The sequence below is a fragment of the Vicugna pacos genome, chromosome 22 (genome assembly GCF_048564905.1).
Source record: "Vicugna pacos chromosome 22, VicPac4, whole genome shotgun sequence".
Lineage (NCBI taxonomy): Eukaryota > Metazoa > Chordata > Mammalia > Artiodactyla > Camelidae > Vicugna > Vicugna pacos.
The window spans coordinates 23859938-23881824 of NC_133008.1; the positions used below are offsets into that span (position 1 = coordinate 23859938).

Sequence of the window (21887 nt, forward strand, 5' to 3'; positions counted from 1 at the left end):
GAAGAAAGGAAAAAACAAAGACAACCATGACCTTAACTGAGTTGTCTTGGAAAGCCAGGATAGAACCAGATGGAAAGGGTGTAGCTTCTGGCACATATTAGATGCTCAATAAGTCTTTGTTGAATGAGTGACCAAGTTTCTCCTTCGTGTTCCAGATGTTGATGAATGTAAACCACCCATTAGTATATATTGCGGAGTGAATGCTGAATGCCAGAATATTGAAGGAAGTTTCTACTGCCATTGTAATGCTGGGTATAAACTCCTCTCTGGGAATGCACAATTCAGTAACTCCAATGAAAACACTTGTCAGAGTAAGAACATTCTCTTCTCGTTTCTCTTTCTAATTTTTAATTGAATGTGATACCAGAAAACATATATTTGTGGTCCATACATTTATAGTGGGGCCAAGATGTATTTCTATTTTCTGGAGGAAATGGGTGATGGAAAGAGGAAGGGGAAAGGAAAGAAGGAAGTTTGGAGAAATAATGAGGGTAAGAAGGCGAGTGAACTTTGGAGATGGAGGTCACTGAGATAGGATTCTTTGAATGGCAAAATAGAGACAGCCACTCGGGCCAACCTAAGCAGAAAAGATGATAAGGATGCATGGCTATGTCTTGGAACTCAAGGACAAGAATAGAGCTGGGATTCTGGAATGAACTGAAGCTGGGGACCCAACACTGTCAGGGTGTCCCAGTCTCTCATACTTTCTGGATCTGCTCCTTTCTTTTGTTTCATTACAAACTGGCTTTCTCTGCTTCCTAGTTCACAGGACGGGAAATACGGCCACAAACAGCTCCAGATCTTAGCATTGTTTTTGATCCAATCACCCAAAGAAGGATCAACTGATTCTTTCTTGGACATAATTACAAAGTCTTTGGAAATATGCAAATTGGCCCAGTTTAAGTCCAATGCCCACCCTTGGATGTTTGTCCGGGGAGAGGTGCTGTGTTGGATAAGCAGGACCACTGTCAAAGAAACCATATAAATGGGGAAATTCTATCCACAAGAAATATGGGACTTGGCAGACTATCCATGAGGTATTGGCTACAGTTGAAATCATACAAGAAAGAAACTTAAAAGCTAAATTTTAGGAAACTGATGAATGGAGAAACAATAATTCTGATAGATTATATTTATTTCATTTGTACTACGTGCCAAGTACTACACCAAGTGCTTCACATTCGTTATTTCATTTTCAATAATTGCATGATGTAAGCGCTGTTATTACAGATGATAAAGAAAGAAGCACCCAAAAGTTAAGAACCTTGCCCAAGGCCATCCAACTAACAAGATGATTTTTAACTTGAATCAGCCTGTGTTGAAAGTCCACACTCTCAGTCACTTGCTGCATAGCAACACGGGTCTCAGGGAAGCTATAAAAGGGACAAAGCACTCCTTTTCTGGTGCAAAATAAATGATAATCAGTCAAGATCCAGCCTAGAAAACAGAAACCACACTAGGTCTTTCAAATGAAAATAATCTCATATAGAGAATTGGTACTGGTGAAGGAAGGGCTGAGAAGTCAAACGGATAGTGAAGCAACCCAGAGATCAGCAAGAGCAGAAGTTGGCGGCCATCCTGTACCTAGAGGGACAGGAGAGAAATGGTATTACCAGGACCCAAGAGCTGAGTCCATTTAATGAGAGCTGGAAATTTGGAAACTATACAGCCAATGCTGGAGATACCACAAGAAGCAGGGGTGGGGGTAGGGTATAAGTACCCTGGTTCCTCCCTTCCTCTGCTCTCCAATATTCTACCAGTTATTTCCCATCTATCAGGAAGCCACAGGGCAAGATATTCTGTGAAATGGAGCTCTCCATGAAACAGAACAGAGCATGGAAAAGGTAGAATGTGAAGGCAAATTGACAGTTGACCGACAACCTCTCTTTCCCAAGAATATGAAGTCTTTTGCTTATAGATCTAAATTAGGGTGGAAGCCTGATGAGACTTACCACAGAGATAGTCCATTTCAGCCTGTGTTGTCTAAATATGGCTGGTGGTTCTTATGATTTAGAGTAGTGGAGGGATCACTTCCTTCTTTCCAAGCTTTCTTCAAGAAGTGAAACTTCCTTATGAATCTCAGTTTCTACCTCTATGTTCTTAAATTTGTTCTATTCCATTTTTATCCTCCCTTAAGTAGACTCTCAACTTTTCAGTGTTGAGATTTTTGGTCACTGGGTTCATGTCTGAGCCAAGGTTCATCACTGATGACTCCAGTTGAGGGGGTAGGGAAAAGATCGTTGATAATGCTATGGGAGAAGCTGAATGACAAGTGTCTCCAGGTGTTCTCACCCTTCTCACTACTACTAACCCTATAGCTGTCACAGTTCCTTTGGCTTTAAGTAATATGATACCTGACTGTAAGGGACTTATCAACAGGAATAATCAATGAGTCTCGTATTACAAGAATCCCAGAGAGAGATAGTTTCTGAGTTTGTTAATGTGGCATCTCAATAATAGAAGAGTTTTGGACTGGCCTCTGTTGGCTCTCCCTCATGGTTCTAAAATGGCTGCCATTGCTCCAAACATCATACCTTCACATATCCATACTTCTGTTGGAAAACAAAGAGAAGAGGATAGGTACTCCTGAGCCTCTCTTTTTAACCACAGGATATATATATATATATCTCCTCAGAAGCTTCCCAGAAGACTTCCCCTTATGCCTGTTTGGCTAGCTCTGGGTCAAATTCCCACTCCTAAACTCCAAGTTCCTGAAATAACAGAAAGAGACCTCTGGGCTTGACTCTGAGGGTGAGGGCAGTGTCCACTTCACACATCTGAACAAAATCAGTGTTCTGTTAACAAGAAAGAAAAGGGGCATGGCTGCTGGATGGGCATTCTCCAGAGTGTGACATGACCCTCAACTTTTCATAATGATATGTCCTCCCCAATATTAGGTCCTAAAAGAGAGGATGAGAAAAAGGAAACCCATAAAGAAAAGACTCGTAGATAATCCCAAGAGGATTATTATTTATTCTTTTTTAGCAAATAGACTGAAACAGCTGAAAACCAAGGCACAGTATAGCTATATATTTAACCTCAGGTTCATGATAACAGGTATGTAAACATTTGCTAACCTTTTATCATCTTTCTAAAATAGAAATGGTTACCTACTGTGTAGCACAGGGAACTATATTCAATATCTTGTAATGAGCTATAATGGAAAAGAATCTGAAATATATATATATATGTATATGTATATGTATAACTGAATCACTTTGCTGTACACCCCAAAACTAACATAGTAAATCAACCACACTTCAACAAAAAATTAAATTAAATTAAATAGAGATGGTTATCCTCACAAAGTACAAGAAGCAACACACCAAGGTCTCGTTAACAGCTGATGATCGTAAACTGACATTCCTGTTGCCGTTGTAATTCTCAGCCAGGCTGAATTTTTAAACCTGAGGCATCTAATTTTCTGTTTCCTCAGGCATTTCAGTTATAATGCTCAGCCAGGACTGAATTAAAGAATTTGAAGCTTACAATCTTTTGCTTCCTCTCGGCCAAGATATCTCTACCACAGCAATATTGACATTTGGATCAGGAGTTGTCCTGTGCACTGTAGGGTCTTGAGCATCACCCCAGGCCTCCGTGCACTCAATGCCAGTAACATACCTTTCACCCCCAAATTGTGACCACCAAAAATATCTCCAGCCATCATCAATGTCCCCTGGGGACAAAAATCACTCTAAGTCGAAGAGCACTGCTATATGCCACGATGTGGAATTTGGACTCTGATCCCCAAAAAGAGCAAATGACCTTGTCAGTGAATGTAAAGAGCATGAGTTCAGACCCTCTAGATGCAACAGCGTTATGCACCTTACCTGCCGACCTATCCACACTTTCACTCTCAGTTCCAACAGTAACTTCCTTTGATGTCCTTTTCAGAAACCACTTCTTCAAAGACAACCACAGGCACGAAAGAGGTGAGTGGAAGCTGAGTTTTGGAGCCTAGCCAGGTAACAAACATTTACAGATCTCAAAATCAGCAAATGGAGGTGAATGCTATATTTATGTGCACTGTATGTCATATAGCATACATATGGTATTTACACTGTATGATTTATATTATGACAACATATTTTAATAATTACATGTTAATTACAATAGAATATTATAATGTTATATGAAATGTATTATATATAACTATGACATATACATGTATATTGCTATGTTTATCACCATATGTAGATCACTGCAGATCTCAATACAGACATAGATGATAGACATTGTTTGTGTGTGTGTGTGTGCGTGCGCATACTGCACCCTAAAGACAGGATCTATCCCAAGAAACACAGACTAAGCAAGACTGTACTAGGGTATGCTGAGATGCTACAACAAAGAGACCTAAATATCCAATGGCATTAAAAAATGGATCTTTATTACTTTCTGAGTTAACAGTCCAGAGATGAGCAGTCCAGGCTGGTGAAGGGTTCTGCTCCATGAGGTCATTAAGGGTACCCACATTCTTTCCCTATTGTTGCTCTGCCACCCCCTGTCATCTTGTCCTCAACTATGTGGTCAAAGCTGGCTTGCTGCAATGCTGCGTTTATACCGGTGGGGAGAGAGGGGAAGGAGCCCAGGGCAAGCTGTGTGGTGTGCAGGGTGAAGAGAGGAGAATGGAGAGAGAGGATGCATCTGCTCATTATATGATGTGCTAATAAGGTTGTAATAACTTCCTTGGAGACGTGTGTTATGATGACAACCCAGAAGTTGCACTTATCATGGCCAAACCTAGCTGCAAGGAAGCCTGGGACAATATGGTCTGTAGTTGGGCAGCATGCCCCAGGTAAAATCTGAGGTATTCATTCAATTATTGAGAGTAAAATTAGGAAGGGGAAATGGATGTTGTAGGACAGTTAAAAGAGAAAGCGATACCAAGGAAGTGCTTGACAGGTAGTAATCATTCAGTGTCTGTAAACTGATTCTGAATTTTAACAAAGAGATTGGTCCATGTCTCTAAGAATCTATAGTCTAGTGGAATGCTTGTCCCTTCCTCCTCTCCCCCATCTCCCTCCCTCACCCTGCACTACTTTATTTTTGGAGGGGGTGGTAATTAGGTTTATTTATTTTATTTATTTGTTTTAATGGGAATTGAACCTAGGATCTCATGCATGCTGAGCATGCACTCTACCACTGAGCTTTACCTTCCCCTCCCTCCTGCACTGCTTTAGGGGGACAGTTCATGCCTTGCTGTCCCAAGCTCCACACTTCCAGGTAAATGCTGTTCTCTCTACCTGAAACTCCTTTTTCTAGTCCTTCACTGGCTGATTCCTTCCACTCCTCCTTGATCAAGACTCAGTTCAGGTGTCACGTCCTCCCAGACGGCCTCCCTAAATGCCTCCATCTGAGTTAATATCCCCCAACTATATTCTTATGGTGGGGGACGTGGGGGTGAAAAGTACAGGCAGAGGTTCAAATTCTAGCAGCATAGTGGCAGGTGACAGGGGCAAAATGACAACTTCTCTGTATTAGTCAGGGTTCTCCAGAAAAACAGAACCAACAGGAGATATAAAGAGATTTGTTATAAGGAATTGTGGGGAGGGAAGTGGCCCAGTGGTAGACGGCATCCTTAGCACATATGAATGAGGTCCTGGATTCAATCCCTAGCACCTCCATTAAAAAAAAAATTTTTTTTTAAGATTTGTTGTAAGGAATTGGTTCATGTGATTATGGAAACTGACAGGTCCCCGAATCTGCAGCCAACAAGCTGGAGACCCAGAAAAGCTAATGTTACAGTTCCAATTTGAATCCAGAGAGCTGAGACCCAGGAAGAGCTGATGTGTCAGTTTGAGTCTAAAGGAAAAAATTCAATGCCCCTGCTCAAGGCAGCCAGGCAGGGGGAAATTCCCTTTTAGACTCCCTGTTCTAGTCAGGTCCCCAACTGACTGGGTGAGGCCCAGCCACATCAGAGAAGGCAATCTGCCTCACTTCCTCCAGAAACACCCTCAAAGTCACACTCAGTGATGCTAGACCAAATATCCGGTAACCCATGGCCCGGTCGAGTTGACACACAAAATTAACCATCACATTTGCCAAGATCAGTTTAGTCATCTGTAAGACAGAAGTGGTAATGGCACCCACCTCCTTGGATAGAGGAGAAGGTTGGATGAGATAACATATGAGGATTATTCCGCACAGTGCCTGGTCCAGAGTACACGCTCCATCCACATTATCCATGTTGTCTCTGGCAGACCGATCACATTCACGTGGTGTGTTGTCACCCTCTAAACAGTGAGCTTCCTGAGGGCAGAATGAGACCAAGCCCACACTGGGAGTTCAACAACTCTTCATGGAATTTATGAACAAACATATTCATCATGTTATCAACAGGAACATTTCACTGTAAAATGTCATTGCCAGGTTCCTCAAAAAATTAAACATAGAATTACCATATGACTCAGTAATTCCACTCCTAGGAATACACCCAAAAGAACTGAAGGCAGGGGCTCAAATAGGTATTTGCATACCTGTGTTCTTAGCAGCATTATTCTCAATAGCTAAAAGGCAGACACAGCCCAAATGTCCATCATCAGATGAATGGATAAATAGAATGAGGTATATCCATGCAGTGGAATCTTATTCAGCCGTAAAACAAGAAAATATAAAATTCTGACTCCCACTACAACATGGATGACTCTTGAAAACATTATGCTCAGTGAAAGAAGTCAGACACAAGAATTACATAGTGTATGATTACATTGCTATGAAATGTCCAGAACAGGTAAGTCCATGGAAACAGAAAATAGATCAGTACTTTCCAGAGGCTGAGGGAGGGCAGAATGGAGAGTAACTGTTTAATGGGTTTTATTTGGGGGTGATGAAAATGTTTTGGAGGTGATGGTTGCATCATAACATCATGAATGTACTAAATTGCCACTGACTTGTATACTTGAAAATGTTGAATTGTATGTTGTATGAATTTCATTTCAATAAAAGAAAAAGCATTGCTGTAGAAAGATAGATGTAAAGTCATTATGTGGGTTTAGACACTAAAATAGCAATTCTGATGAGCCAATAGTTTGATGCCTTCTCTGTACCATAGGTCTAAACCAAAAAGACGTCAGCTGTCATTTAGAAGAGAGAGATACTATATTTATATATAGGCCCCTAAACTAGAAAGCTCAGCTCAGAATTTCCACCAAGACTCATTAAACTAAACAAGTAGAGCATTAAATAGGTTTATTTGAACCCCAGTTCTGAAAGTCCCTTCAACCTTTTTTTACATATCACTCAGCTTATAACTTTTTGGTGTAATATCATTTTCTACTGACCCTTGGGATGTGGATTTTTAAAATTTGTCAGATTGGATTTTTAAAGATTTTTTTTATCTTCAAAGCTGCAACAGGTTGTTGAGGACATTGAGTCACTTCTCACCAATAAGACTGCATGGGTAATGGAAGAGAAAAGAGACATCGCGTCCAAGGCCACATTTATTCTCCAGACTGTGGAATCAGACGTCATAAAAACTGCCTTGAGAGCCCCAGACCAAAAAATCCAGAAAATCCAAAACAGTACTGTGGGTAAGAAGACAATAAGGTGTGATACACACAGGAGGCTGGTTCCTAATTAGGTTCTAGACTAAGCAATCAGAGAAGTAAATACATACAGCATGAGTCCATTTATATAACATTCTAGAAAATGTAAGCTCATCTATAGTAACAGGGAGGGGCGGGCGGAAGGGATGGAAAAGGGGCATGAGGAAATCTGGAGAAACTGTTGGGTGTGATGGAAGTGTTCCCCACCTTGACTGTGTGGTTTTACAGATGTTTGCACCCCACAACACTCATCAAAGTGTACGCTTTAATATGTGCAGTTCGTTGTATGTCAATTACACCTCCACAGAGCTGGGTGGTTTTTTAATCACCAATGGTTTCCAATCCTGAGTTTGGGATTCTGGCTTAAAGGTAGTGTTTTTTTTTTACTTCAGTGCCTATATAACCTGACAGCACATGTCACAGTGATGCTACATAAGCCACCGCAGAAAGAACATCTTACTATATATTTTTAAAATAAAAGTGTCTTTATTATACTTGGCATACATATCCATTTTCTATCCATGTGATGAGATATGTTAATTAGCTTGACTGTGGTAATCATTTCACTATGTCTATATGTATCAAGTCTTCGTATCATGCACCTTAAATACATACAATTTTTGTTTTTAAAAATAAAAACAGAGGGGAGGGTTTAGCTCAGTCGTAGAGCGTGTGCTTAGCCTGCATGAGATCCTGGGTTCAATCCCCAGTACCTCCATTAAAAATAAATAAACCTAATTATCTACCCCCTCCAAAAAGATTAAATAAAATAAAGAAAAAAAAGTGCCTTAACAAAACCAAGTACTAGGGGAGGGTATCGCTCAGTGGTAGAGCGCGTGCAGAACATGCACGAGGTCCTGAGCTCAATCTCCAGTACCGCCATTAAAAAATAAACATACATAAACCTACTTACCTCCCCCTCAAAACAAAACAAAAATATTAAAAACATGTATTAAATTTTTTAAAAAATTAGAAGAAAGCACATACACAAAACTAAATTTAGGACCAGCCAAATCTGCCCACAACCCAGTCCTCCAATCCAACGCCCACGCAGAGACATGTTTGGTGAAGAGTCACATATTTATTGTATATGGTACGTTTTACATTCAGTTGCAGGACCTGCTTTTCATTCATTACTAACATCTTTCCACGTAACTCATATACATCATCATTGCCTATGTTATTGTCTTCAATGGTTTATAGAGTTACATAGTATATATAATTTATTTATACTGTATCTTAACTTATACCATAATTTATTTATTTCCCTATTCTGGGAAATATGAGTTGTTACCAAAGAATCCTGTGACAAAGACCGTAGAAAATTTATGTGTGTATTTGTTTGATATTTTCTTAGGATAAATTCATAAAAGAGGAGAGGGGGAGGTAATAGCTCAGTGGTAGAGTGCATGCTTAGCATGCACAAGGTCCTGGGTTCAATCCCCAGTGCCTCCCTTAAATAAATAAATAAACCTAATCCCCTCCCAAAACCAAAAAAAAAAAGAAAAGAAATTCATAAAAGAGGAATCATTGAGGTGAAAGAGGAAAAAACATTTTATAGGCTTTTGATGTATATCACTGCAGTGGCCTGCAGAAATGCTGTGCTTTTGATTCAGCTCAGAGATGTCAATGTATTTGTGTATGCCTAGCCAACCCTTTTGTTTTACCAACTTGCATGATAAAATACTTTATATTTTATAAAAATTGTTTTTTTTAATTTTTAATAACCTTCTTAGGAAACCACAATCTGGACACTTTCACTCAAAATTAAACCAGATTACAAGGAGCTCTCATCTTTCCTGATTTGGCTAGGTCCTAATTGTTTAGTTGATGGTCAGTATCCTCACCTCAGTGGGCTTTAGTCTTCTCATCTGTAAAATGAGATAATAATGCTGCATATAGTGCACTTAAAACTAGGGCTGGTAATTGCTATAATTTTAATTCTTCTACTTTTCACTCTTTATTGTTATAAATTTTTATTTAAATAGTATCCTTTTCTCATATTCCTATCTACTTTATAATAATATCATTCTTTTAGTGCTATTTTGTCATGTGCTCTTTTTTTTAACTTTTTAACATACGCAAAAGGAGACATAATAAACCTACTGCATCTGTCACCCAGCTTCAATAATTTCCAGCTCATGAGCAGTCTCATACTGTCTGATTTTTAAGATAAATATTTTCCTGAGCTTATTTCTTGTTTTTCTGTGACATTTTTATTGGAAGCATGGTTCCCCGTTACAGAGATAAGCCATAAATTATCAATTCCTTCTCATTAAACATTTAGGTTATTTCCCATTTTTTACCATTATTGCCTTTGCTGCTGTGAACTTATAGCTAAATCTGCCCTCTTATCCATGATTGTTTTCCAAGAAGAAATTCCTGAAAATAGAATTGTTGCTTCAAAGATGGTGTGCTAGAGAATGTTAGTTAAGAACTTGGTTTCAGGAGTTGGAGACTTACTTATATTCTGAACTTCAGTTTCCTCACCTGGATAATGGTCCCTCATGGGGTTATAAGATGACAGTGTATAAGGCTCTTAACCCAGTGCCTGGTACATTCTAGACGTTCAGTAAATGTGAGCTGTTTGTGTAGCTGTGTACATTTTTAAAGCTTATTATAATGGTAAGCTTGCCTGCTGTTTTTCTTACCAGCTATTGAAACTCGAGTTGTTACAGACAGTTGCTCCAAGGGAATCATCTTCAACTTGATGGCCCAAATGAACTCATTGAGTATTCACTGCAATGACGTCATCCAGGGAAACACACAAGGTAAATGTGGTGGCTGCATTCAGAATCCCTAAGACACACAGAGCAATATCCCTGTGTGAGTAGTAAGGAAGCATTTCCCAATGGCTCTTCCCTGATGGGTCTGTTACCCTAAAACTGTGTCATTTGAGTCTTTTGCTTTTTGGGGGGAAAAAAAGTGCATCTTCGGAAAGTAGAGGCTTTCTATTCTTCAGCGTGAAAGAGACTTCCTCGCAATTTAGAGGCTGTTCTGTCCAGGTCTCAGTTTGGGTTCATTAGGAAACAGTCCATGGGACAAGTGTAAGGAGTTCAAGTGTAATGATTTTATTCAGGAGATGATTCCAGAAAGCATCAGTCAGTATATTAGTCAGAGTTCTCCAGAGAAACAGAACCAATATGGTGTGTGTGTAGAGAGAGACAGAGACAGACAGTGACAGAGAGAGATTTTAAAGAATTAACTTATGTGATTGTGGAAGGTAGCAAATCTAAAATCTAGCCAGCAGGCAGAAGACCCAGGAAAGAGTTGTTGCAGCTCAAGTCCAAAGGCAGTCTCTTCTTTGGGGGAAGTCAGTCTTTTTCTAACGCCTTCCACTGATTGGATGAGGCCCACCCACATTGTGGAGAGCAATCTGCTTTATTGAAAGTCTGCTGATTTAAATGTTAATGTCAGCTAATGTTAATCTAGGTACCAAGATGTATCTATGTTGACACATAAAATTAACCATGGTAGGGGAGACAGGAGTGAGACAAAGAAGAGGAGGCAGCCCATACAGATATTATTATGTTAATGAGCAATTTACTGCTGGTGGTGACTGGGGTTCAATCCCACCAAGTTATCCCATTCAAGGAGAGGGAGCTGGACTGTTTATCCATCTGTTCTAATCCATCACTGGTTGAGAGCCCATCTGGGATGGGGTAGGGACGTAAACTTCCAGGCTCTTCCAGCCTACCCTGAGTACAGATCAGACACATTCATTCGGGGGAAAACTCTCCAAGAGTTGCAGCTGCTAGTGGTAGCATCCATCAGCATAGAAAGAAACCACGAGTGCCCCAGGGAATAAAGTCAGTGTCCCTAAAGCACCCGCTTCAGCCTGCGTAAAAAGGAATGAATTGTTATCATGAACTGTCCCAGTATTACCAGACTTCCTGATTTTTCAAGAGAAACCAAAAATTGGGTTGTTTGCACAAATACCTCCAATTTTTTTAATTTGGCAAGAACACTTTTACTCTAAGCACGATGTAGTTGTAACTGCTACAGCACAATAAACTGGATCTTAAAATCCAGTCACATGAACATCGGGCACATCTGGTCTGTACTGTCACAGAAGGTCCCAGAGTAAAAACAATGAAACATACACAGCTACCCACATGCTGAACTGAGAAAGTCTCACGAGGCATTAGTTTCTACCACTTCCTCTCCTCCCCCAGGAAGATAGGAACTTGAATCTTCCTCATCTGAGAATGGGCCAGGTGGAGGGTGGAAGCCAAAATCCAAGCACATAATTTCACGCTTGCATTGTCACCAGGTTCCTCGGTTCCTCACAGTTTGTAGAGAGAGCATGCAAGACTTCACAGTTCAGGCCAAACCAAACATATCTGCAACTCAGTTTGCTCCTTGGTCACATTCTCAGGCACGAGGCGGTTAGGACATCAACGTATGAATCCAGGGAGAACACAGCTCAGCCCATAACAACTGTCTATGCTGAATTGTTTATGTGAATTATAAACATCATAATGCGAGTGCCACGTGCCTTGGGGAGCACCTGGCATAGACATGCCCAGCAGAAGACTACTTATTTTCCCCTCATGGGCCCTGCGGTCTCACCTTGGAGCATTTGCCTTGGCTGTTCCTCTGCCAGGAATGCCAACCACCACTCCCTGGGTAGACTTTGACTCTTCTGCCAACATAGCTCAACTTTCACCTCCTCCGTGAAGCCTCCCAGGACTACCCATTTCCATCACAGCACCTTCCTTCCTCTATTCTCCCCAGCATCTTGAACCCACCTTATGCTGGCATCTAACATGTTGGGTCATATCTGTCGGTTGACATATCCCTGTCTCCCTCACCATACTGGGATCCCTTAAGGGTGAAAACAATGAATTCTTTCTCTCTGTAGTCACCATTACTGGCACAGTATTGGAGAACAGTAACAAATGTTTACTGAATTAAATTCACATTTAGGTGGAGACCTGAACACTCCTAATGAGAGAGGAGAACTCATTGATGGGTGCATGACATAAAGGGACATTTTTCTGTCCTTCAGATTCTGCCATGGGCTAGATCATTCTTTGCTGTAGGGGCCATCCTGTGTCCTATAGGATGTTAAGCAGTGTCCTTGGCCTTTATCCACTAGATGCCAGTAGCAGCTCCCCAGTTGTGACAACCCAAATTTCCTCCAGACATTGCCCAATATCGGCTGAGGTAGAGGGTGGCAGAATAGCACCCAGTTGAGACCTCTGGTCTAAAGTTACCTTATAATTTATCTCCAAATGGTGGACAATTTTAATATTAGAAGGGGGTGCTATAAAATTACACCAGGACACCAGTGTGAACTGGGATGTACAATCGTAGGTAATCCCAGATGTGCAATCACATGACTCCTCTCCCTATAAACCGTCTCAGAGAACAAACCCAGGTCACAGAGACGGACCCTGGAAACCTTGACAGCCACTCTTCCCTTTTCTGCTTATGATTTTGCTCTTACACCGGCATATTGCAGCTCAAAAACAAGCAGTTTCCAAGCGTAAGATCAGGTGGATCTATCACCTGCGGAGTCTTCCAACCACCTACCACTGTTTCGTTCTGACAGTGGAAACTGCTGTTAACTCAGAGAAACAGAAGTGAATTACCTACTTCTCCTCCCTGGAGCCAGGCCAGAGAAGACTTGTTAGCAAAACCTGTTGAAGGATTTATTCCAGTAGGATGAGCCACACAGCTAGTAAGTGGCAAAGCTGGGATTTGGATCCAGAAACCTGGTTCTTGTCCCTAGATCCTTAAGTCTTTGCTGTATATGACCACTTTGTCCTGTGGACTTCTCAGGAGCTGCAATAACAAATATTTATTGACATGAGAGTATGTTCATTACCATGTTATCACAGATACACGTATCCATATGTATACACATTACGGGGGTGTGTGTATGTATGTGTATATACGTTGTCTGCTAGGGCTGCCACGACAAAACACCAGACTGGTTGGCTTAAACACGAGAAATTCATTTCCTCGGTTCTGAGGCTGAAAGTCCAAGATCAAGGTGTCGGCAGGGTTGGTTTCTTCAGAGGCCTCTCTCCTTGGCTTGAAGACAGCCACCTTCTCACTGTGTCCTCACATGGTCTTTTCTGTCTGCATGCATCCCTGGTCTCTCTTTGTGTATCCAGATTTCCTCTTATGAGGACACCAGGCAGATTGGATTAGAGCCCATCCTAACAGTCTCATTTAACTCAGTCACCTCTTTGACAGCCCTGTCTTCCAATACAGTCAGATTCTGAAGTCCTGTGACTTTATCATATGGATTTGGGGAGGGGACACATACTTCAGCCCATAATACTTTTAATGTTCATTGTAAATATTTATATATACACATACATATATATAAATATATTTTAAAAGTTGAACACAGTTAATGCCATTATTTCACATTCAGCACAGTGAGAACATTGTAAAAGTACCTAGCTGAAAAATCAACAATTTTTTACCAAGCACACATCATGACATTTGGCTGCATGTTGCCAAAAAGCTGTAAAACTTTATGAATTTTTTTTTACCCCACTAGAGAATACATACAAAGTCAACACAAATTATGCTAAGTATTACCCTTAACTTCTCATTTAGGAGAATATTAAAATCCATTACTTTCTAATCCATAAAACAAGAAAAATACACTTGGGTTAAAATCATTTGGCATTTCTCCTGCAAATAGCCATATGTCAGCCCCTAACACTACTGATCTGTGTTATGTGCATATTCTAATATATTTAAAAATGATAAATATATACATATTTTTTAGCCTATTAAAGTATGTTAAATTATGGCATTTTTTTTCTTAAAACCCTCCAATAGCTTTCCACTGGCTTAAAATAAAAGCAAAACCCTCTCCAAGATCCCTAAGGCCACACAGGATCTGCCCCCATCACGGCCCTGCCCTCACCCCCTCCCACTGTCCCCCTAATTCTGCTTCAGCTGCACCGGCCTCCTTGCTGCTCTGTGAGCAAGCTGGGCACGTTCACGTGTTCGGCATTTGCCCCTGCTATTTCCCCCTCCTAGAGCACTCTGCTCTTGGAAGTGCTCCCTCTCTTCACTCTGCTGTCTGGAAACTGTCTAAAATAGGACCTTCCCATCTCTCACTGCCCCCTTATTATGCTTAATTTTCTCCATAGGATTGAGTAGTTTCTGATATATATACCTTTATTTGTCTATATTTGTTTGACTGTATCCTGCAGCAAAAAGTGAGACCCATAAGAGGAGAAACTCAGTTTATTTTGCCCCTCACTGTCCCCAGAATAATGTCTGGAATATGGTAGGCATTCCACCAAAAAAAATTTTTTTTGACTAAATGGATAGATAGATCCTAGATAGGTGGATAGATAGACAGATGGATGGATAATGATTTCTATATATGTTATCTAGATCTAGATCTGGCTTATTGTACATATAGAGAGAGAGAGGAAACAATTAGATACAAACAGAATAAAGGTAGAAATTCGTGTTATCCAGCTGTAAGTGGATTTCTTTGGGTCCAGTCTCAACATTATGTTTCATCCAAAAGAAACACAAACCAATTCTAGAAGTCAGTCATTACTGAAGTCTCCTCAAGAGGCAACAGAGGAAGTGGAAAGGCAACACTTACCCAATTTCCTTTTACAGTCGTCCCTCAGTACGCAAGAGGACTGGACCCCCAGGACACCGAAATCCACAAATGTTCAAGTTCCTTATATAAAATAGTGTATAGTATTTCCATACAACTTACACACATCCTCCCATTACTTTAAATCATCTCTAGATGACTTATAAAACCTAAAACAATGCAAATACTATGTAAATAGTGGGTACGAGGCAAAATCAAGTTTTGCTTTCTGGGACTTTCTGGAATTTTTTTAAAAATATTTTCAATCCAAGGATGGTTGAATCTGTGAATACAGAACCCGCAGATGCAGATGCAGATACACAGGGCCAACTGTTCCTCATTTTTCCTTTTTATGGCTGACCCAATCTCTCTCCCTTCTACCTCCCTCGAAATTCTATCTGCCTCTTCTTTGCCCCTCCACCCAATTTTTCTCCTAAGGGTAGATCCATGTCCTTTCTTTTGTAAATCAGCTTAGCCTCTCTTTGTTTTAACATCTCCTCTTGTTTACCAAGTTTTAGCCAATTCAATACAAAAAGAGGTTCAGGGCCACAAACACAAAGTTTGCCTCAGAATGTGAGAAGAGGGGAGACACTGTGAAAGCCTTTATTTATTTTGACCCACATATATGTGCGTGTACACATGTGTGTGCGTATGTCTATACGCACATATGCCATTTTCAAACGGGTAAATAATGACTCTCAGGCAAATATAAATGAATGCATATCAAAGATCATATTCAACTCATTGATTAATCTGGGAACCAATAAAATGTTAAGACAAGCTCAAAGGCAATTCAAAGAGCAGATACACACGCACACAAATACTCACATGTGGAATAGTCACAAATGCTGAAATCAATATGCTAACGGTGGGGAGGGTATAGATCGTGTGCAAGGTCCTGGGTTCAATCCCCAGTACCTCCATTAATAAATAAATAAATAAGCCTAATTACCTCCCCCCAAAGAATGTTTTTTAAATAACACTAACATATGCAAAAAGCGGTTAACATCCTATAGGGCAATACAATGCAGTGTTTGTCTATAACACAAAACAACTACACATCTACTAGAAAAAGGCTTTTGTGTCTCGGGAAAGAACTATTTCCACTACTATCAATTTGCCTACAGAGTTGTGAAATTGCCTGGCAATACGAAAGTCAATAAAAAGTGCAACAGTCCTATAGAATCAGATAATCCCCAATACTCAGCTCTCCATCTGAAGGGAAACTAGTCGTATATTTTTCCCATTAACAAATCTTGGACATATTTGATACACATACATATACTTAGAAAAAAATCCAGAACGCCGACAGTGGTTATCTCTCAGTGGTACAATTTTATATAGATTTCATTTTCTTTTTTCTCTTTTTCTTATCAAAATTACATCATTTATTTTTACAAACAAGTAAGTTGTGGCATAGCAGTATGTGATATTCTACAGTAACTGAAATCAATAAACAAAATATACATGTATTGCTATGACTAAGTCACGAAAATATTATCTGGCGTGGCAAGAGAGAGTTGCAAAAGGGTACCTATCATGGGATACGTTTATGTGAATTTTTAAACAGAGAAAACAATACTGTATATTATAATGGAAACATATATGTAATAAAATTACAAAAGTATTCAAGGAAAGGCTATACTTCCACACCATGTCCGTGGTTATTTCTAGAGAAGAAAGAAAGAGAATGAAATTGTAGTGGGAACTTTATTCATATCTAAAACACCTTATTTCTTCTTCTTTTTTTAATTTTTTATTGAAGTACAATCAATTATAAGGTGTCAATTTCTGGTGTACAGCACAAGGTCCCCAGTCATGCATAAAATGCATATATTCATCTTCATATTTTTATTAAAGGTTATTACAAGATATTGAACATAGTTCCTTGTGCTATTACAGAATAAGTTTTTAAAAACAATTTGTATCTTTAAAAAATAATTCTGAAGCCAATATGGCAAAAATATAATATATGTTAAACAGAAAACTCTATAACTATAACATATATTAAAATGTTAACTTGCAAATGTCTGTTATGTCTTTTTCAATAGTTTTCTGAGTGTTTGAAATATGAGTTAAACTTTTTTAGGAAATAAAGATGTTTTTAAAGAATTCACCATTTCCCACATGCTTGGCAGTGTGCTGGGAGCCCTGTGGTTTCCAGATGAAGCATCCTGTATAGTCACTCAAGTCGTTTATTGGAAAAATAGAATTCACTTCACAGGAAATCATTAGCAGAAAATTGAATTTTCATTGGCAAGGCAGGGACTGCCCTTGAAATATGAATTCAGAGAAAGAAGCATCTCAAGCTGCCTGAGGCTCTGGGGAAGACGTCCCAAGCCAGAGTCTGGGCTGGAGCTAGGTCTTTGAGGAAGAGTTATATTTGGGTAGGAAGAGGCATGAGAAAGTGAACGTCTTAGGGACACCTGAGCACAGGAAGTGGCGATCATAGGAGCCTGGAAGATGCGGGGCAGGAAAGAGGACAGAAGGAATGGTAGCACTTTTAAAGACTCCGTTGTTCTGTTTTCTCAGGTCCTAGTGCAGTTGCCTTCATTTCATACTCTTCCCTTGGGAACATCATAAATGCAACTTTTTTTGAAGAGACGAATGAGAAAGATCCAGTTTATCTGAACTCCCAGGTAGTGAGCGCAGCTGTTGGGCCTGAAAGGAACGTATCTCTCTCCCAGACTGTGATTCTGAGTTTTCAGCACGTGAAGGTAGGTGAGAGCTGCGATTTGAACTTGCTTAGGATTCGTGGATGTTAGTCCAAACAATTTGCATGTACTCTCCAGTTAGTGGTTCTGGACCTGCACTGTCCAACCAACATCATAGCCAGAAGCCAACTGTAATTATTAAGCATGTGAAATGTGGCGAGTCCGAATTGAAATTTTGAAGACTCTATTTCTGGAGTTAGACTGAATATTTCCAGACGTTGAAGACTTAGTAAGAAAAACAATGTGTTAAACACCTCAATAATTTTATATTGATTACATGTATTTTCTTATATTGACATATTAAAAGATAATTTTGAGTATAGTGAGTTAAATAAAATATATTCATAAAATTAATTTGACCTGTTTCTTTTCCTTTCTTAACGTGGTAGCAGTAAATTTCAGGTTACGTAAGTGGCTCACATATTTCTCTTGGGCAGCGTCATTCCAGTGCATGGAATTATTTTAGTTACAGGTACCTCCTACGTCTGTGAAAGTTGAACTGAGACATAATATTCATTCTCACACAGAAGCCTAGAATTAATTATTAAGACTGTATAACTCAGTCAGAAGAAAAACTTTTTATTTAATCCACTGCTTTTTCCCATTCTCTGCCCAAACTCTTTTTTTTAATTAAAATTGTATTTTGACAGAATTGTAGATTCTCATGCAGTTGTAAGGTATAATAAGAGAAATCATGTGTACTCTGCCCAATTTTGCCCAGTGGTAACATAGTGCAAAACTTTAGTACAAATATCACAACCTCTGCCCAAACTCTGAAGAGGCAGGAGGGTTAATTGTTAGACATAACCCGCTCTGTTTAGAAAGTAAGAGTTGAAGGAAAACCTGCCATTCTGACAACATGGATGAACCTTGAGGGGATTATGGCCAAATGAAATAAGTCAGACAGAGAAAGACAAATACTGTATGATCTCATATATACATGAAATCTTAAAAAAAAAAACTAAACTCATAGAAACAAACAACAGATTGGTGGTTGCCAGGGACAGGAGGTGGGAGAGATAATTATGATCAAAAGTTACAAACTCCCAGTTGTAAGATGAATAAGTTCTGGGGATGTACTGGAGACAGCGATGGCTCTAGTTAACTCTTGCTAACATTACTGTATTGTATATTTGAAAGTTGCTAAGAGAGTAGCTTTTAAAAGTTCTCAGTACAAAATAAAAATCGTAATTATGTGAGGTGATGGATGTTAACTAACTTTGTTGTGATCATCATTGTGCAATATATACATGTATCAAGTCATTACATTGTATACCTTAAACTTACACAACGTTGTATGTCAGTTAAATCTCAATAACGCTGGGGAAAAAATCAAATTAATTTTTTTAATTTTTAAGAAAATAAAGAATTAAGTAGGGGAAGGTGAGGAGAGGTAGGTTTTCTCTATTTGATGTGTAAAATCTAGGACAGGAATTTTTGATGTATGGTATGGGGCAGTGGGAGTAGGGAAAGAAATCTGGGGATGGGCCAGGGATTATCAAAGGAGATAAAGCCCGCAGACATCTGGGGAGCATGTGACTCATCAACTTGGCCTCCTGAAGTGATGCTCTTGAGACAAAAAGAAGAGGTTGGAGGTTAACTTTATTCTCTGTCCTGGTGATGAGTCTTCCTACACTACCCCTGTTATCTCATGAGCAATTATTCTGTTGTAAGAGGTCAAGAGCAGAACGGATGTGAAGGGACCAGAGAAATCTGACTTAGAAAGTATTGGGGAGAAAACTTTGGATGAGACTCACACTCTTGTTTGTTTGTTTGTTTTGACTCCCATGGTGGCAGACCAAGTCTTGAAACCAATCACGTCTTGCAAAATTCTGGCTCCCAGAGACAGAGAGGTGGTCTTGTTTCCTGTTATGTGGAGTTCCAATAGAGCTGGGACTTTGCAGGCAGGTGTCCTGGTGATCATCCTCTTCACCTGAAATAGAAATCACCTGATCTCTCCTAACCCAAGTGTCACCTAATTTGCACCCCGCCGGCGTAGACCGACTCTCTGAGAGTTGTCCCTCCCAAGAAAGAACATGATGAGTCCATTCTATTTTCAGATGAAGCCCCATATCAAAAGGACCTTCTGCGTCTACTGGAAAGGCACAAAGGAGGGCAGCCACTGGTCCAGGGATGGCTGTGTCCTGATACAAGCGAACAAGACTCACACCACGTGCAACTGCACCCACCTGTCCAGTTTCGCTGTCCTCATGGCCTTTGACAGCCAGGTATGATGTAAACCTTTAATTCCTCCAGCTAATCCTTTTTGAGGCCCTGCTCCATGGTGATAAGTACTCTAAAGAAAAGTTTAATAGATTGAGCATCTGGAGTGACTGTGTGCTACTTTAGACAGAGTGGCTAGAGGAGAATTAAATATTCGAGCTGAAATCTGACTATTAAGTCAGTAGTGTTACAATGCGGAATGGACCTCAAAAACATATGCTGGGGGTAGGACATAATTCAGTAGAGCACATGCTTAGCATGCACAAGGTCCTGGGTTCAATCTCCAGTACCTCCATTAAAAATTTTTTTAATTAATTAAATTAATAAATCTAATTACCTAACCCCCGCAAAAAAAAAAAAGCAGAGTGAAGGAAACCTGACAAAAAGGACCATATTTCACTTACATGAAACGTCCAGAATAGGCAAATGCATAGAGATAGAAAGCAAATTGGTGGTTTCTAGGGGCTGGGGGAAACAGAATAGGGAGTAACTTCTTAATGGGCATGGGGCTTTATTTTGGAGTGATGGAAATGTTTTGGAAATAGATGGAAGTGATGGTTACACAAGACCGTGAATGTACTAAATGCCACTGAATTACACATTCTAAAATGACTAATTTTATATTATTTGGGTTTTTACCTCAGTGAAGAAAGTTCTCCGGGAAGAGCATCCTAAAAAGAGATACATGTATGTGTAAAGGTCGTGAGAGAGGACAAACTTGGTGTGTTCCACAAAGAAGTGCAGCTGGAACACAGGGAATGGGAGGGAAGCGTTAGAAGTCAGGTTGGAGAGACAAAAGCAGGGAAAATGTCAGACCTGAAATGGTCTGACAAACCATGGTCAAGAATTTAGATTTCATTCGATTTGCAATGGGAGAGCAATAGAGTATTTCCTTCAGAGATGCTGCATAATTATGTTACTAGAAGGTACCTCTGGCTCCTGGGTCAAGAATAGATGATGGTGCAGCAGGAGTGGACTGGTAGAGAGATGATGGTGGCTGGGATTTGGGTGGCAGCAGCAGAGGTGGTGGGAGAAGGTCTGACCGGACACACATCCTAGAGGTGGGGTCAGAGGACTTACTGATGACTTAGGCTGGGTGACAGCACACAGAAAGTCCTGCATCCCACTCCTCCCTGCAGAGATGGAGGAGGTACCCCCAGAACACATGGTGGAAATCTCTGACCTCTCCCATTACACAGGGAAGTGGGGAAGCTAAAATGAGTTTTAAACATAAAACGCTTCTTTCATTAATCATTACATTTACAAAATTCTTTTATGAGTTGAGCATAGCCTTGGTTCATCCATTTTCATTGCTGTATAATATTTCCCTGTGTGACTGTAGTACAATGTGCCTATTCATGCTACAGTTAATGGGTATCTAGGTTGTCTCCTGTGGGCAGCTATTAAAAGCAATGCTACTTTTCTGGGATGAAGCATAGAAAATCCCATGAGGGATCCTCTAGGGCGATGAGGAAGCAGCAAGTCTGAGATGGTTTAACTACAAGATATCAGAGCCTCTGTTAAGAGGTTTCTGATGACTATGTGGAAAAGAGTACTTTTCCATCTATATAAAGTTTAAAAACAGGTACATTTTCAGGGGTTGCATGAGAATACAACATGGTGGTAAAACTATAAGAAAAAGCAAGAATTGCTTATCATAAAAGGATCAGGGCTACCTCTGGGGGAGAAGGCGGTTGTGAATGGCTTCTGGGGTAAATGTCCATGGACTAGTGAGTGTGAGGAGGATGACAGCCTCTGCTACACGGGTCTCCCCACATCTCTTTGGGTGCAAGGCTTGGTCTGGCATGTCCATTC

At 40.0% G+C, this 21887-nt stretch overlaps 1 protein-coding gene across 4 annotated transcripts in view; it reads left to right on the forward strand.

Moving 5' to 3' along the window:
* Positions 1–21887, forward strand: part of ADGRE3 (adhesion G protein-coupled receptor E3) — a 47124-nt gene that overhangs the window by 12513 nt on the left and 12724 nt on the right. For 3 of the 4 annotated variants that reach the window (XM_072947511.1, XM_072947512.1, XM_072947514.1), the window contains 5 exons: positions 3895–3932; positions 7346–7529; positions 10199–10315; positions 17668–17852; positions 19910–20077. In XM_072947511.1, the coding sequence (XP_072803612.1) occupies positions 3895–3932; positions 7346–7529; positions 10199–10315; positions 17668–17852; positions 19910–20077 (692 nt within the window). Of the gene's footprint in view, positions 1–155; positions 312–3894; positions 3933–7345; positions 7530–10198; positions 10316–17667; positions 17853–19909; positions 20078–21887 lie in introns of all 4 variants that reach the window. The other variant, XM_031689506.2, reaches the window with a different exon arrangement.